Here is a 15,294-nt window from a genome sequence, read left to right as displayed (position 1 = left end):
TGTTCTAGGTTCTGGAGATATAGCCACAAACAAAACGGAAAATAACTCACGCTCTTATAGAGCTGACAGTCTAATTAGAGAGTAAAAGTAGTGTATGTTATGTTAGACAGATTTAGGATAGGAAGTAGAAATGGGGACTGAAATTTCAGATAACATGATCATAGAGAAGATGACACTTGAGGCACAACCAGAGAGTGAGTGAGCTTGCCCCACAGAGAGCAAAGGAAAGATAACCCAATTGATGCTTTAGAACTACCCAGAAGGCTCAGGAATTGGAGAACTTGGGTACTCTGAAAGTATGGCTAAAGGTGAGGATAAAAATAAGAGGACTGGTTGAAAGATTGTTTTAAAAAGGTTGTTGAGGAAAGATTTAGACCCTCCCTTTCACCTTACCTTCAGAGGAATTGCCTTTCTTAGGAAAGGACAAGATACAATGATACTGACTGGGGCATACAGTGGTTGAAGAGGTACCACACTGAAGACAGGGAGGTTAAGCAAGAATATATATATCAAGTATCAAAAACCCCAGTTAGATCTTCTGAGTCTAGTTCCCCAGAATGCTTGCAGCTAAAGCCTAAACTCTCCCATTCAGAGTACTGCAGGTACCTTATTTGGGGACTCTGACAAGTCCCCCAAAAAAGATCTGACACTGATGGTCCATTGATAGTAATACACAGAAGATCATAAGTCAAAAAGGCTCTTCTGTGTACACTGGACTGCCAATCAACTGTGCTTCATTCTTAAAAATATAACAAGTTAAAATAAACATGTGAGGAGAAGGTAAAACCAGCAGAAAAATGCAGTTTGGAGGAAACTGACCATACAGGGAGAAGAAACCCTTTAAAATACATATATATACACACACACATACACACACACACACACATACACATATATACATATATGCATATATATAATATATATACATATATAATATATATATAAAATACACACATATATATATACTCTTAAAAAATAGTGAAAATTTTAAGAGTTTTTAAAATGCTGGGCCTAAATCAAAACATAAGGTCTAAATCAGAAGAAGATGGGTAAATGGCTTTTCTTCTATTTCCTTTTCTAGCCCACAGCAATCTAAAAGATTAATAGATAAATTTGGATATGCCTAGGTTATTACCAAGGACTGATCCATCTCCTTTAGGAAGAAAGGACCTAAGATACTGGACTGCATAGCCTGCAAGTTGCCATTTCAATCACTGATTGCCCTTCTTGAATCTTCCTTCTAAAATGAAAATGAAATTGTGACTAAAAATCCAAATCAGCTAATCTTTGAGTCTTTTGGCTTCCTTAATCTCCTTTTATTATGGTTTCTAATATGAGAATGAAAAAGCCAATTCTCTCATTTTAGTGGTAGATTAAATTCTTTCAGCAAAAGCCATTCACATTTGTGCTTTTTTTGAAACCTACTATCTGAGTGACCATGAGCAAGGCCAGCCTCCTTGTATCTGACAAGCCCTGGATGCTATTTTCTATAAAGTGACTGTGTAAGACTTTCATTCGAGAACCCAGAGAATCATCTTAGATGGTTGTTTATTACCTAAAAGGGTACAGAATAAATTTCAAAATAAATGAAATTCCAATAAAAGCATTTGAAGCTATATTGTAAACATTGTGACAATATTAGATTAAATGTTTTTCATTATCTAATCTTGAAGCTATGGATTCCCAATTTACCCAGACCTGGACATAAATAAAAACAAAGCTGGCACTCTGCTCTAGATAAGAAGAAATTATCTTGGTATATACGAGTGTAAGGGGTAAAATCTGTAAAATATGACAGTGATTTGGGGGTTTTCCTGCTGTGTCAGGAAGAGTGAGCAGCAATGTCTTCTATTTGTGATGGCAGAGTAGAAACATCTATGTTCTGATTAAATCCTCACCACTATTAATCATAATTTTATAATCTCAGATTACATAACAGATGTCTCTAAAATTAACTATTAAATAAATGAATTAGCTAATAAAATAAATGAATAGCATCAGGCTATTCTGAAAGAACTATTGGAAGCTCTGGCTAGAATAAAGACATTATTATTATTATTAGAAAAACAAAAGGCACACACCACAGCAATACTTCTTAAGGCTACATTCATTAAAATACAAATATTTAACAAAAACCCTCTACTGAGTACCCACCACCACAAGCAGTGCTGCAGATACAGAGATAAGAGAGACCTGGTTTCTGGTATCAAGTAACTCACATCAGAGAAGATAAACATGTAAGCAATTAACCATAACATGATATCATCATAATCTAAAAGTATGTACAAATTATTACAGTAAAATACATATTCATTTAGCTTAGGGGAGGATGACTAAGTTAGAGGGAATATATGGGAAGTTTGGAATGAGAATATATAATATGGCCAGAAGTGGTGGGTCTATAATCCCAGGACTTTGGGAGACCAAGGCAGATGAATCACTTGAGCCCAGGAGTTTGAGATCAGCTTGGGTGAGATCTCACCTCTACAAAAACACAAAAATTAGCCAGGTGTGGTGGCACATGCCTGTAGTCCCAGCAACTCAGGAGACTGGGATGGGAGGACTGCTTGAGCCTGGGAGGCAAAGGTTGCAGTAAGCCAACATTGCGCCACTGAACTCCAGCCTGGGAGACACAGCAAGACCCTGTCTCTCCAAAAAAATATATATATATATATAATATATTATAGTATATATATTTATATATTTAAATATATTTAAATATAATATATTATATATATTTACAAATAATATATTATATAATACAATACATATTATAAATAAATATATTTTTATGTATTTATATAAATATAATACAATACATATTATAAATAAATATATTTTTATATATTTATATAAATATTTTATATATATAAAATTTGAGAACTGGTAGGACTGTATCACATGATACTACTATAAAATATTTTATAAAAGAAAGTGTTTTTAAAATGTGCTGTGTGGCTTGAAAATTGCTGAGGACAGGTGATGGGTCCCAAGTGTTCATTATATCATAATAGTTTTATATATGTTTGACATTTTCCATAATAAATTCTTAGATTTTTTTAAAGTTGTTCCCTTTCTTACTGTATGCTGTTTAAATTACTAGTGTAGTAATTTATCTTGTAATTCAGAGACCACTGAAAAAGAAAACTAACACTCTGTAGCTTAAGCATATTTATAATCAAATCTTATAATCATGAACTCATGCTATAGGCTTTTGCAATCCTTACTTCTAAAACAGAACTTTATATTAATAATGTATATGCTGTCTATATATATACTATATATACATTATACAATATACACAAATATATATACATTAGTACAAAAATAATTTGTTATGTGGAAAGCAATCATGGGATGATTTGAATATAAATATCTGCACAATTTTGAAATATACATTTGGCTATTATAATGTATTAGATCCCAGAACACATTATTTCATAGACGCTTTCCTCAGAGTAGTTTTCTCTACTTAATCAGTGGGAAGAAACTCACCTTCACAGCAATTTCAAGGCTACTTCACTAAGAAAATAAGAGCACTGACAATACCACCTTCAACTTTCTTCCTGCCCTATCTTCCCTTCTGTTGTTTCCCTCTCTCATCCTTTTAAGGAACTGTAACAGGCTGAGCAAGTATACAGGTTCTAAAGCCAATATATTATTGTGCCTAACTCCTTAGTCAGCCGTAACAAACCCTCTGAATCTCAAATTGGTGGTGAATAGCTATCCCTAATTCAGTTGTGTAAGGAGTGAGTTTCAGCTGTTACATCCTTCACCTTCCTCTTAATTACCATCATCCTACATTGAACCTACACTGTGTTCTTAGTACATCACATACTCACTTCCTTCTAGCCCAAAGAGTAACCTAAACTGTCACTTCTATAAGGTGGCAGAGAGTTAAAGTTACTTCCTGCAGTTATATCAAGAAGGTAAAACTGTTCTGTTTTATTTCTGCTTATTTCCAAATCCAATAACCACTTCTCTCAATGTTCATTGTACTCTGCTGCTCTACATTATTGGCAATAATAATTCTATATTTTCTTTCCCTTGAAATCATCGTCTGCTCTTGTGACTTCAATTTACACCCTCATATAGATGATACCAAAATTTGTAGTTCTAGTTACCAACTCTTGAGTTCTCAAAAAGAACTTCCAACTACCAATCAAGCAACTAATTCCATGCATGTGGTGAGATTACCAGTATCTCAAGTTTAAGGTACACAAATGAAAAATTATTTTATCCACCTTTTGTACCCAAAGATATTCCTGTGTACTTTACCAAAGTAAATATATTATCAACTTTACTAACACTCCAGAACATCTTTAACCCTTAACTTTCACTCAAAATGCCCCCTATTTACTTGTCAAGTCCTATTGATTTTTACTTCTGTTAATTCTCTTTCTTCTGTAACCTTTTCTACTTTTAATACCATAGTTCAAGACCCCTTTCATTCCAGCCTGAACTATGTACAATAGCTAAATAGTCTCTGCTCTCAATGTTTTCTCCCTCTATTGTTCAACCACCATATTATCCATCACAATAGCATTCACAACTCTTCAGAAACTGACTCATATTTGTTTACAGTCTTTCTCTTCCCTCCTCCTCATCATGGGCTCTAATCAAATAGAGCTTCTCACATTCTCCAAGTATGTCTCATACAATACACATGTAAAAATATGTTCTCTTCTTTATTGTAAGTTTGGCTGTGATCTTAGTGTTAACTCACAGTATATCCTAATTTTCCTTTATTTCCTATGTTTTATCTGTTTCTACAATTCCCACTGTTGAAGTTCCTTTTTGTTCTTTTGTGACCTGCAGTAACTTATCAAAGTGGATTCTAAAGTCGGTGCAGCTTTCTATATCACCACTATCCCTTAATATTTTTTCAAGTATATTATTTCCTTTGAAAAATCTGTATTATAGTGGCTAATACAAAAGTCAAGAAAATATTTCAGATTTATAGGTCAGCTCTACTCACCAAGGGTTCAGCCATTACAACTTCAATTTTCTTTTCAGCTTGAACAGCAAATTCTGCGAAAAGGCTCTTGATGACATATTCCCCAGGTTTGACATCTGGGTCAATCGTAATGTTTGACATGATGATGTTCTTTTCTCCCCAAGTGGAATGAAAGTTGGAAGAAGCACAGTACTTATTCACTTTGCTGACTGGTGCTGAAGCTAAAAGTAAAAGAAACAAAAGAACTCCACTTTAATAATCAACTTAAGAGGCCTACTATAGCTACCCTATTTCCTTTGTAAGCTGCCTCTAACCCTCAACCAGTTCTCCCAGTCTCCTCTACTATAGTCCATTTTGTCTATTTCACTTGTCACTTTCTAACATACTAACATATTTATAATTTAATTACATATCATGTATATTATGTACTGTTTCTCTCTCCATCCTACTAATGTGAAAGTAAGAACAGGGATTCTCTTTTTGTTTTTGTTGTTGTTGTTCACGGTAAATCCCAAGTATCTAGAACAATGCCTAACATAGATTAGGTGCACAGTATTTACTGAATGAATGAATGGATTCTAATCAGAGAGTCAAATGCAATAAAGGAAATAAAACAGATGTGAATAAATGAAACAGGAATGGGACTGGGGAACTGAAAAACAACACTACTTTGGAAAATACGCTCAGTGAAGACCTCACTGCAGAAGCTACATTTAAACTCAGGCCTAAATGATTTTTCTTTTTTCCTTTTTTTTTTTTTTTTTTTTTTTTTTTGTTTGAGACGGAGTCTCGCTTTGTCGCCCAGGCTGGAGTGCAGTGGCCGGATCTCAGCTCACTGCAAGCTCCACCTCCCGGGTTTTCACCATTCTCCTGCCTCAGCCTCCCGAGTAGCTGGGACTACAGGCGCCCGCCACCTCGCCCGGCTAGTTTTTTGTATTTTTTAGTAGAGATGGTGTTTCACCGTGTTAGCCAGGATGGTCTCGATCTCCTGACCTCGTGATCTGCCCGTCTCGGCCCCGCAAAGTGCTGGGATTACAGGCTTAAGCCACCGCGCCCGGCCCTAAATGATTTTTAAAATGAGGGAGCAAGACAAAGCACCAGGAACAGAAAACACAAGACTAAATGTGCCTGGTTAAAAAACAGAAAGACCAGTATGGCTGGCGCTCAAGGGAAGAAGCAGAGGTGGAAGGGGATATGCGATAAGGTCAGAATCAGTAGTCAGGGAGCAAGTCACAGAAAACAATTAAGAACTTTGTAAGAAAATTAGATTTTATTCCAAATGCAATTAAAATTCAGTAGAAAGCATTAATATGGAGAGGGATAGGATCTGGCTTTCTCTTTATAAAAATCTCTCTGGCACCTCTGGAGAATGGATTGAAAGAGGAAAAATGTAGACCCAGGGAAGCCATTACAGAAATCCAGGTGAGATAATCGCAGCTTGGACTAGGAGGATGGCAACAGCACAGGAAACAAAGAAAAGTATTTAAGACTTGTCATATATTAGTGGGTTAATCAGTGAAGTGAGAGAAGGGAACTAACGATGACTCACAGTGTTTTTACTTGAATCACTCAAAGGATAGTGGTGCCATTTACTCAGATGGAGATGACACGGTGCTGGCAAATAGTAAGCTGCGTCAGGCTTGGCCCCAAAAGAAGACACACCACTGCATGCCGTGTGGCTTCACCTACTCTGTTCTTCTGACTGCCTGGGCAGCCTACTTGACTTCCTATATACAAGTTTTCCAGTCACCTCCATATCGATCCCATATGTTGATATGTTGATCCCATATCCTCTAACTTCAGCTTATGTTGCCTTTTTCAGCTTAGAATATTCATGGAGAACCTGCAAGTCTGTGCTTCTCCACCTCAACCTGAACTCCAGAGACTGCCCTTGAACCCCTTCCTTTAAAGAGGAAGCAGAACACAATTACTTAAATACTGACTTCCTGTGTTTGCGTCTATGTTTATATAACTATAGGATAATAAATTTGTTCTAAATACATAAATTCAAAACGTATTAAAAACTTTTTCTGTCAAATTAAAAAAAACCTAGTTTACCACATAGGTCAAAATACACAAATCTGTAAAAGTAATCTAGAGAATATCACAAACTGGTAATATATCTAAAATAAGTATCTTTGTATCATATCAAGTTAAAATACATTATGTACTGTATTCTAGAACTAAAATTATATAATAAAACAAAACAAAAACTCATAGTCCTCTGAACACAGTGTACATTATTTTAAACAATGATCTGTTTGTTTACTCTGTTTCATGATCCAACATTGTGTATTATCAAAGAGGGAATCTGTTAACAAATGTCATTGTGGAAAAAAAGAAGAGCTCTCAAATTTTTAAAAAATTATTTTGGATCATTAGGAGTACTATAATTTAAGGTAGTGGATACAAACTATATCTTTTCCTTTAATTAAGATTCACAAGGTTTTAACAGTTACAAAGTTTCTCTAGCTTTAACTTTACAGTAAATGTAACTAAACAAGAACCTTGTAACTAACCTAGTACTTCAATTCTAAATTTTAATGAAGTAAAAACTTTTAAAATGACACTTTAGCCTTTAAACATTTTTCCTACAAAGAAAAAAACTTTACTTAAAATGAGTTCACAAGTAACTTGCCTTTACTGTTACTTTCTTAAAAATAAAGCATAACCAAATATTCCTAGGTATCATAATTGCATACATTAAAAAATGTGCCAATAAAGCCAAAAATTTTAGGCAAACCTTTACTTACAAGTTATCTGTCAAGATAAAAATATTTCATTTGATAACTCAAATTTTTATGGAAAAAACAAATGTTTTTGATTAAATAATTTATTTAAATTTTATTTCTTCATAGATGTTTAATAAATGCTTGTTGAAATTATTAATATAAAAAAGTAATAATGAATGAATCTACTGATTGAAATTTCAAACTAAATTTCAAATTTTATTTTATTCAAAATAAATTATTTTTATAATCTAATATAAACAGAATGCTAAACAGATCTTTGAAATTACATTATCAAAAAATACCAAATGGCACAGGAAAGTGTTCAAAATACAGTATTAGGTGAGTAAAGATCCTAAGAGTATGTATATAAAACCAAAGTAAAATTAGACAGCAGGAAAAAATATGTGGGCATATAATAAACACACAGTTAATCACTTTTGTTTCTACACACAAAGCTGCGATGAAATCAACTAGCAAAACACCCATACCCCCAAACTGAAATAAGGACAAGGACATGAGCAAACAAGTTACAAACAATAAAATGGAGGAGTCTGGTAATATTTCATTTCATTAATATTCTAAACACAAATAAAAATCAGGTAACATTTTTCATCAAAGTTGTCCCCCTCAACTTTATATTTCGTCATAATGTTCAGCCTTAGTAAAGACATGTGAATTCTTTTCATTTTCTGCTAACAGGAGAGAAACAGGGATGATCACTCCAAGCAGAAGAAGAAAGGCTAGCTTCCATATAACTAGATTAACTTAAGTTACCTGACTGCTTGCATTAAATACCTTATAATGCTAAGTTGTAATATTTCTCTACATGCTAACCCAAAATTTTTAAAGATTTATGTAAGCCTATGAGAGAAGAAAGACATAACTGTTAAGTCTTAAGACTGCAATTCAAGCATTGAATTACAAACTGGAAAAACCTCATGTCGTATTAAACATACTTGGAATATAAATCTACTAAACTCTAACTGCTAATAATAAGAATAAACCAGGACCTGAATAATTAAAATTTGGGAATCTAAAAGTTAGCATTCCTGCTCTGTCTCTTAAAGCTCAAATAAAAACTAAATATCAGTATTTTTGGATGGCTTCCGCTCTCCATAGCACTGTATTTAGTATATTTAATAAAACAATTGTCTTTTTCACGCTGATGAGACTCCTAAACCATTACAAAATAAATTTAAATTCAGTCAAAAAGAAGAGAAAAGTGAGAAGAGAAATAATGTATAATTCTTACAATTAGGTGTGTTTGAGTTCATTACAGCAGCAGATCTCAGCTTTTTTCTGACTCCATTATACTTTTATACACAACATTCTGAATAGTAACAGCCCTCAAAATACACACTGGTTCTCAACAATTGGGGTATTTTTAAATCCCTACAGGTAGATGTGGTCTAAAATAACCACAGTGAAGACTGTGGAAGCTGCCTCTAGCTTCCTCATCCCCAAGAAGAGGTCGTTAAGGATTTAAAAAAAAAAATCTTTGGGCTACTACCTCATAGCCACAAACTTACATAGGTACATACATATTATATGCATATATTTATAAATAGATTTACATAACAGAAATTTTTACATAACATACAATTGCTTAGTATTATAATTATTATTTATACACCATATTGTCTAATAATAAAAATTTTGATGACTACCTACAAAAGAAAAAGTAGAAGGTAAAGGCTTTGGAACAAGAACAAAAGTGAAAAATATCTGTGACTTTACAATCAGATACCATCTCACGCCAGTTAGAATGGCAATCATTAAAAAGTCAGGAATCAACAGATGCTGGAGAGGGTGTGGAGAAACAGGAACGCTTTCACTGCTGGTGGGACTGTAAATTAGTTCAACCATTGTGGAAGACAGTATGGCCATTCCTCAAGGATCTAGAACCAGAAATAACATTTGACCCAGCAATCTCATTACTGGGTATACCCAAAGGATTATAAATCATTCTACTATAAAGACACATGCACATGTATGTTTATTGTGGCACTGTCCACAATAGCAAAGACTTGGAACCAACCCAAATGTCCATCAATGATAGACTGGGTAAAGAAAATGTGGCACAAATACACCATGGAATACTATGCAGCCATAAAAAAGGATGTGTTCATGTCCTTTGCAGGGATATGGATGAAGTTGGAAAACATTCTCAGCAAACTAACACAAGAACAGAAAACCAAACACCGCATGTTCTCACTCATAAGTGGGAGTTGAACAATGAGAACAAAAGGACACGGGGAGGGGAACATCATACACTGGGGCCTGTTGCAGGGTGGGAGGCTAAGGGAAGGATAGCATTAGGAGAAATACCTAACATAGATGACGGGTTGATAGGTGCAGCAAACCAACATGGCATTTGTATACCTATGTAACAAACCTGCATGTTCTGCACGTGTATCCCAGAACTTAAAGTAAAATTCAAAAAAAAAAAAAAAATCTGACTTTAAAAAGCAAACACAAAATTTTTAGTTTAGAAAGCAGCCTACCCCCCAAGTTAATTCATGTATATCAACAAACTTCTTCTGAAGCTTATATGGAAAGGCAAATAACCCAGAACAGCCAGCACAATATTGAAGCAGAAGAAAAATGTCAGAGGACTGACAGGATGTGACTTCAAGAGTAATCAAGACAGTATGGTACTGGCTAAAGAACAGACTAACCGATCAATGGTATAGAATAGAGAGCCCAGAAACAGATCCACACAAATACTATCAACTGATCTTTGACAAGGAAGCAAAGGCAATTCAATGAAGAAATGAGACCTTGCCACAAATAGTGCTGGAACAACTAGACATCCACATGTTAAAAAAGAAAAATCTAGATACAGAACTTATACCTTCCACAAAAATTAACTGAAAATGGATCACAGATCTAGATGTGAAATGCAAAACTATTAACCCCCTAGAAGATAGGAGAAAATCTAAGTGATCTTGGGTTTGACGGGTGACTTTTTAGTCAAAACCATGATCCAGGAAAAAAAAAGTATTAAAATGAAGCCTCGAGCTCTGCAAGACACTGTTAAGGGCATGAAAAGACAAGCCACAGATTGGGAGAAAAAAATTGCAAAATACATACTTGATATAAGACTGGTATACAAAATACATAAAGTACTCTTAAAACTCAACCACCAGAAAACAAACAACACAAGTGAAAAATGGGCACCAGATTTAATACACCTTAACAGAAGAAGACATACAGATGGCAAATAAGCATATGAAAAGATGTGCAACCTCATATGTCTTCAGGGAATTGCAAATTAAAACAACAATGATACACTACTATATGCTGATTAGAATGACTAATGTCCAAAACTGACAACACCAAATGCTGGTGAGGACATGGAGCAACAAGGACTGTCATTAATTACTGATGGGAATGCAAAATAGTACAGACACTTTAAAAGATAGTTCGGTCATTTTTTTTCAAAACTAAACATATTCTTACCACACGATCCAGGAAACATGCTCCCTGGTATCTACCCACAGGAGCTGAAGACGTATGTCCACAAAAAATCTCCACATGGATGCTTACAGCAGCTTTATTCATAACTGTTAAAACTTGGAAGCAACCAAACTGTCATTCAGTAGGTGAATGAATACACTGTGATATATTCAGACAATGAAATATTACTCAGTGCTAAAAAGAAATGAGTTATCAAGTTATGTAAAGACATGAAGGAACCTTAAGTGTATATTTCTAAGTGAAAGAAGCCAATCTGCAAAGGCTACATACTGTATGACTACAACTATATGACATTCTGGAAAAGAATCAATAAAAAGATCAATGATTACCAGGGCTTGGGAGAAGGGAGGAATGAACAGGTGGAACACAGTATTTTTAGGGCAGTGAAACTCCTCTGTAGGACAGTATATGGTAGATACATGTCATTATACATCTGTCAAAACCTACAGAATGTGCAACCCAAAGAGTTAACTGGAACATAAACTTTAGTTAATAATAATGTTTCAATATTATTTCATCAATGGTAACAAACATACCACACTAAAAGGCAGAAATTGGGAGTGGAGGGAGGGTATATGAGAACTCACTGTATTCTACTCAAGTTTTCTGTAAACCTGAAATTATGTTAAAAAATAAAGCTGATTAATTTACAAAATAAAAGCCAAAGAAAAGAATAACAAGCCTATCCTATCCCTGTCAGCCACAACCAAAGTGCCTGGGAAGAGTGAAAATAAACAACAGCTCAAGCTGGAGCTTAAAACAATAACATACTTGGATCACACTCAAAGACAGTTCACAGTTTATAAGTCAATTAAAATGAAAATGTCAAAAACACTGATTGGCTTATATGGTAGACAGATTACAAGTAGTAAACAAAAAAAGCAAAATCAGCATTGGGGAATAAGAGCAAATAGCAAATTTCAATTTCTGGTGAGGTCAGTTGAACTGGTGTCAGTACCAGACCTTTCAACTACCTATCCAGAGGAAAACCGTACATTTGAAAGCAACTAATGTGAAGAGGAAAAAAGGAAATATAAGTAATGTGTATGCTGTGTGTGTTGAGAGTTGTAACAGAAAATATCATTTGATGTACAGATATAGCTTATCAAGAGCAGAGAGTGGGCTTTAGAAGGCAAGGATACCTCAAAATTCCTCCATGTTAGTGAAAAGCATACCAGATGCTGTTTATTTCCAATGGGAACAAAACATAATTTAATACATAAAATATTATCTTTTTAGTCTAACAAATCTATTCTTATTTCAAGTAATATGCTGGTAAATGGCTCTCTTAAAAACAAAAGAAAACAAAAGGCAGGGGAGAGGGTCCCAATTTGTAGCTTTTGCCAATATCCCTGGTATAAATATTCACACCCCAGAGGCTCTTAAGCCATTAATAGCTTAACGACTGGGTTGTAGGAATTAGATCCAGAACATTACTCCTAGTTATAGTGTATTTATGATGAAGAAACTGACTCCAAATTAAAGCTACTGTCACGTGGGAGTGGCAGCGCTGGAACACAAACTTGGGTCCTGGTTGCTAAGAACTTTCCCATCAATAACTTCATTTCTTCCATAATCACCAAATGCGGATGGATGCTTCTCTGCTTTAAAGGTCCAAATTCTTATCACACTGTTTGCTTAAAATAAATATTTCCCAAATCTAATATTTTGGTTGTATCTTCTAATTCATTTGCATAAAAAGAGCAAAAAAGCCTCCCCATTTTGATTAACTACTTACCTATATTTTAATTCTTCTTCAGTTCGCTTTATTTGTTCCATTTAAATTTGTCATCCAGTTGTAACTTACTTGAGCTACTGATACAAAATAAAGATTTTATCTTTTTTCCTCAATATTTAATCAATTCTCTTGGGTTCATTTACTGAAATTCTGTCACTGATTTACTCACTATCATAAACTAAATCCATATTCAAATATGCTTTTCTAGGCTTTCCATTCTGCTCATTAAAAATCTGTGTTTGTGTTAGTACCAGACTTTTAATTGTTACACCTTTATAATAGGTTTTATTATTTGTAGAGACAAATATTCCTATGTATTCACCATCTTCAGCTATTGTCACTCATACTTTCAAGCTTACACATACCTTCACAAACTTATTTGAAAAAAACTTGACATCTTTATATTGTAAAACTTTTTGGCTTTTGACACACCTCCATTAACTCATCTTCTTTTGTGTACCTAGAGAAAAAAAATGTATACTTTCCTTCAGAGGAGAGATCTAACTCTTATTAATTCTATTCCTAAATACTTTATATTTCTATTTTGTGCAAATGAAATCATTTTCCCTCACTATCCAGTTCAATGTTTTTGCTTCTGGTTCCATTTCAATGGACAGAAAAATTATTACTTCTGCTTGTTCTTTGGACAGCTGTCCCTAAAACGTTTATTTATCCTGAACTATTCTCATTGAAAAGAGTTTCTAAACATAGAAGTCCTACGACATCTTTGGCATATGTCCAATGTTTTTTACTTGAAGTCTACTACAGAAGTATCACTTATTATAAAGCTCAAGAAAAATGACATACTGTCCAAATAATCCATTATTCACTCAGCTATAATTTCCTTTAGGTTATTATTTTCTTGTGCTTTTTTGGTAACCTTTGGGAGCTCAGCTAAGAAACTATTCTAAAAACCTAGAGATAATGAAATATTTTAAAAATGTGCATGGACCTGGGAGCCAGAAGACAAGGGCTCTAGATTTGACTTGGCTACTCATTATCGTTATAATCTTGGTCAAATTTAACCTCTTTTGCTTCCCTTCTAGCAAATTAACAAGCTGAATTACATTGCAACCATGAGTATGTGTAAGAACAAGAATGTTGTTTTCATTTTTGTTCTCCACTTCTCCCCCCATATAAATATTCACTGCCAGTGAAAAAGCTATTGTGGCTGCCTTTCTCCTTGAGCTGGAAATGGACCTGCGAATCAACATAAAATAGTCCTGTAAACACCAGAATCCTGCAGGACCTCATCCAGCAAACATACCTGGACCCAGGGACTGGGGGAGGTTGACAACTACATAGAGATGTGTAGCCCTTTTCTCTGACTGCTATGAAGCTGAGCAGAATCGAAAAAGATGGGATAAGTCCTCTGTAGCTCAGAGGGTGAGATGATGAGAAAAGACAAGAAGCAATGGGGCTCCCTCCTACTATCTTAACAGGCTGTTAACTGCTGCTAACTTAGGCTACTTTCCCTTCCATCACTCTTGGGATTGCTTCTTAAAAGACAGTAGCAGTCTGACCTACACTCAATTAGCAAACAAAGTAATATAACTGTACACCTAATGGTATCCAGCAGCCAGAGACAAAGAAAACAAACAAAATATTTAACAAACATCAGCAGCAAATAATATAGGCTTCAAAACAAACCTGTTTCGATTAAAAACAGAAACTAAAGTGCTGATTTTTGCCTTGCTATTCAACACCATCCTGGAGATTGTAAGTAAATGAAATAATATTAAAAAATTAAATCACTGTTACCAACATTAAAAAAGATATGAAACTTTATTAACTAGCAATAATCACCTAGAAATAGAAATTGATTTTTAAAAAAACTTTTATTCGCAAAAATAAAATCAGTAGAAATAAATTTAATAAGAAAAGCATAGGACTTTATACAGAAGAAATGACAAGCACTTCTTAATAGAGAAGATACAAAGGAAGATCTGAACATATGGAAAGACATAGTCATAGATGGAAGGATTTATCATGTGTCAATTTTCATAAAATTAATATATTAATTAGCAAAGCTCCAACTAAAAAAAAAATTTTTTTTTTTTTGATATGGAGTTTTGCTCTTATTGCCCAGGCTGGAGTGCAATAGCATGATCTCGGCTCACTGCAACCTCTGCCTCCCAGGATCAAGCGATTCTCCTGCCTCAGCCTCCCAAGTAGCTGGGACTACAGGCATGCACCACCATGCTGGCTAATTTTGTATTTAGTAGAGACAGGGTTTCTCCATGTTGGTCAGGCTGATCTCGAACTGCCGACCTCAGGTGATCTGCCTACCTCGGCCTCCTAAAGTGCTGTGATTACAGGTGTGAGCAACCACGCCCGGCCATCCAACTACAATTTTGATACTATTTTGTCTAGGTTTATTGGATAAA

At 34.6% G+C, this 15,294-nt stretch overlaps 2 protein-coding genes across 11 annotated transcripts in view; both read right to left on the bottom strand.

Annotated features, from left to right (window-relative positions):
* LOC105464780 (FRY like transcription coactivator) overlaps positions 1-15,294 on the bottom strand; it is a 286,250-nt gene that overhangs the window by 143,576 nt on the left and 127,380 nt on the right. For all 9 annotated transcript variants that reach the window (XM_071093613.1, XM_071093610.1, XM_071093611.1 and 6 more), the window contains exon 2: positions 4,979-5,178. In XM_071093613.1, coding sequence (XP_070949714.1) covers positions 4,979-5,098 — 120 coding nt within the window. In that variant the 5' untranslated portion in view covers positions 5,099-5,178. The remainder of the gene's footprint in view (positions 1-4,978; positions 5,179-15,294) is intronic.
* The window catches only part of LOC139362418 (putative uncharacterized protein encoded by LINC00269), a 134,550-nt gene continuing 127,148 nt past the window's right edge, over positions 7,893-15,294 (bottom strand). For both annotated transcript variants that reach the window (XM_071093620.1, XM_071093621.1), the window contains one exon: positions 7,893-13,367. The gene's annotated coding sequence lies outside the window, so the exon portion shown is untranslated. The remainder of the gene's footprint in view (positions 13,368-15,294) is intronic.

The sequence above is a fragment of the Macaca nemestrina genome, chromosome 3 (assembly GCF_043159975.1).
Source record: "Macaca nemestrina isolate mMacNem1 chromosome 3, mMacNem.hap1, whole genome shotgun sequence".
NCBI lineage: Eukaryota > Metazoa > Chordata > Mammalia > Primates > Cercopithecidae > Macaca > Macaca nemestrina.
Note: the sequence above shows the minus strand (reverse complement) of the source record. Positions and strands in the feature narration are given on the sequence as shown.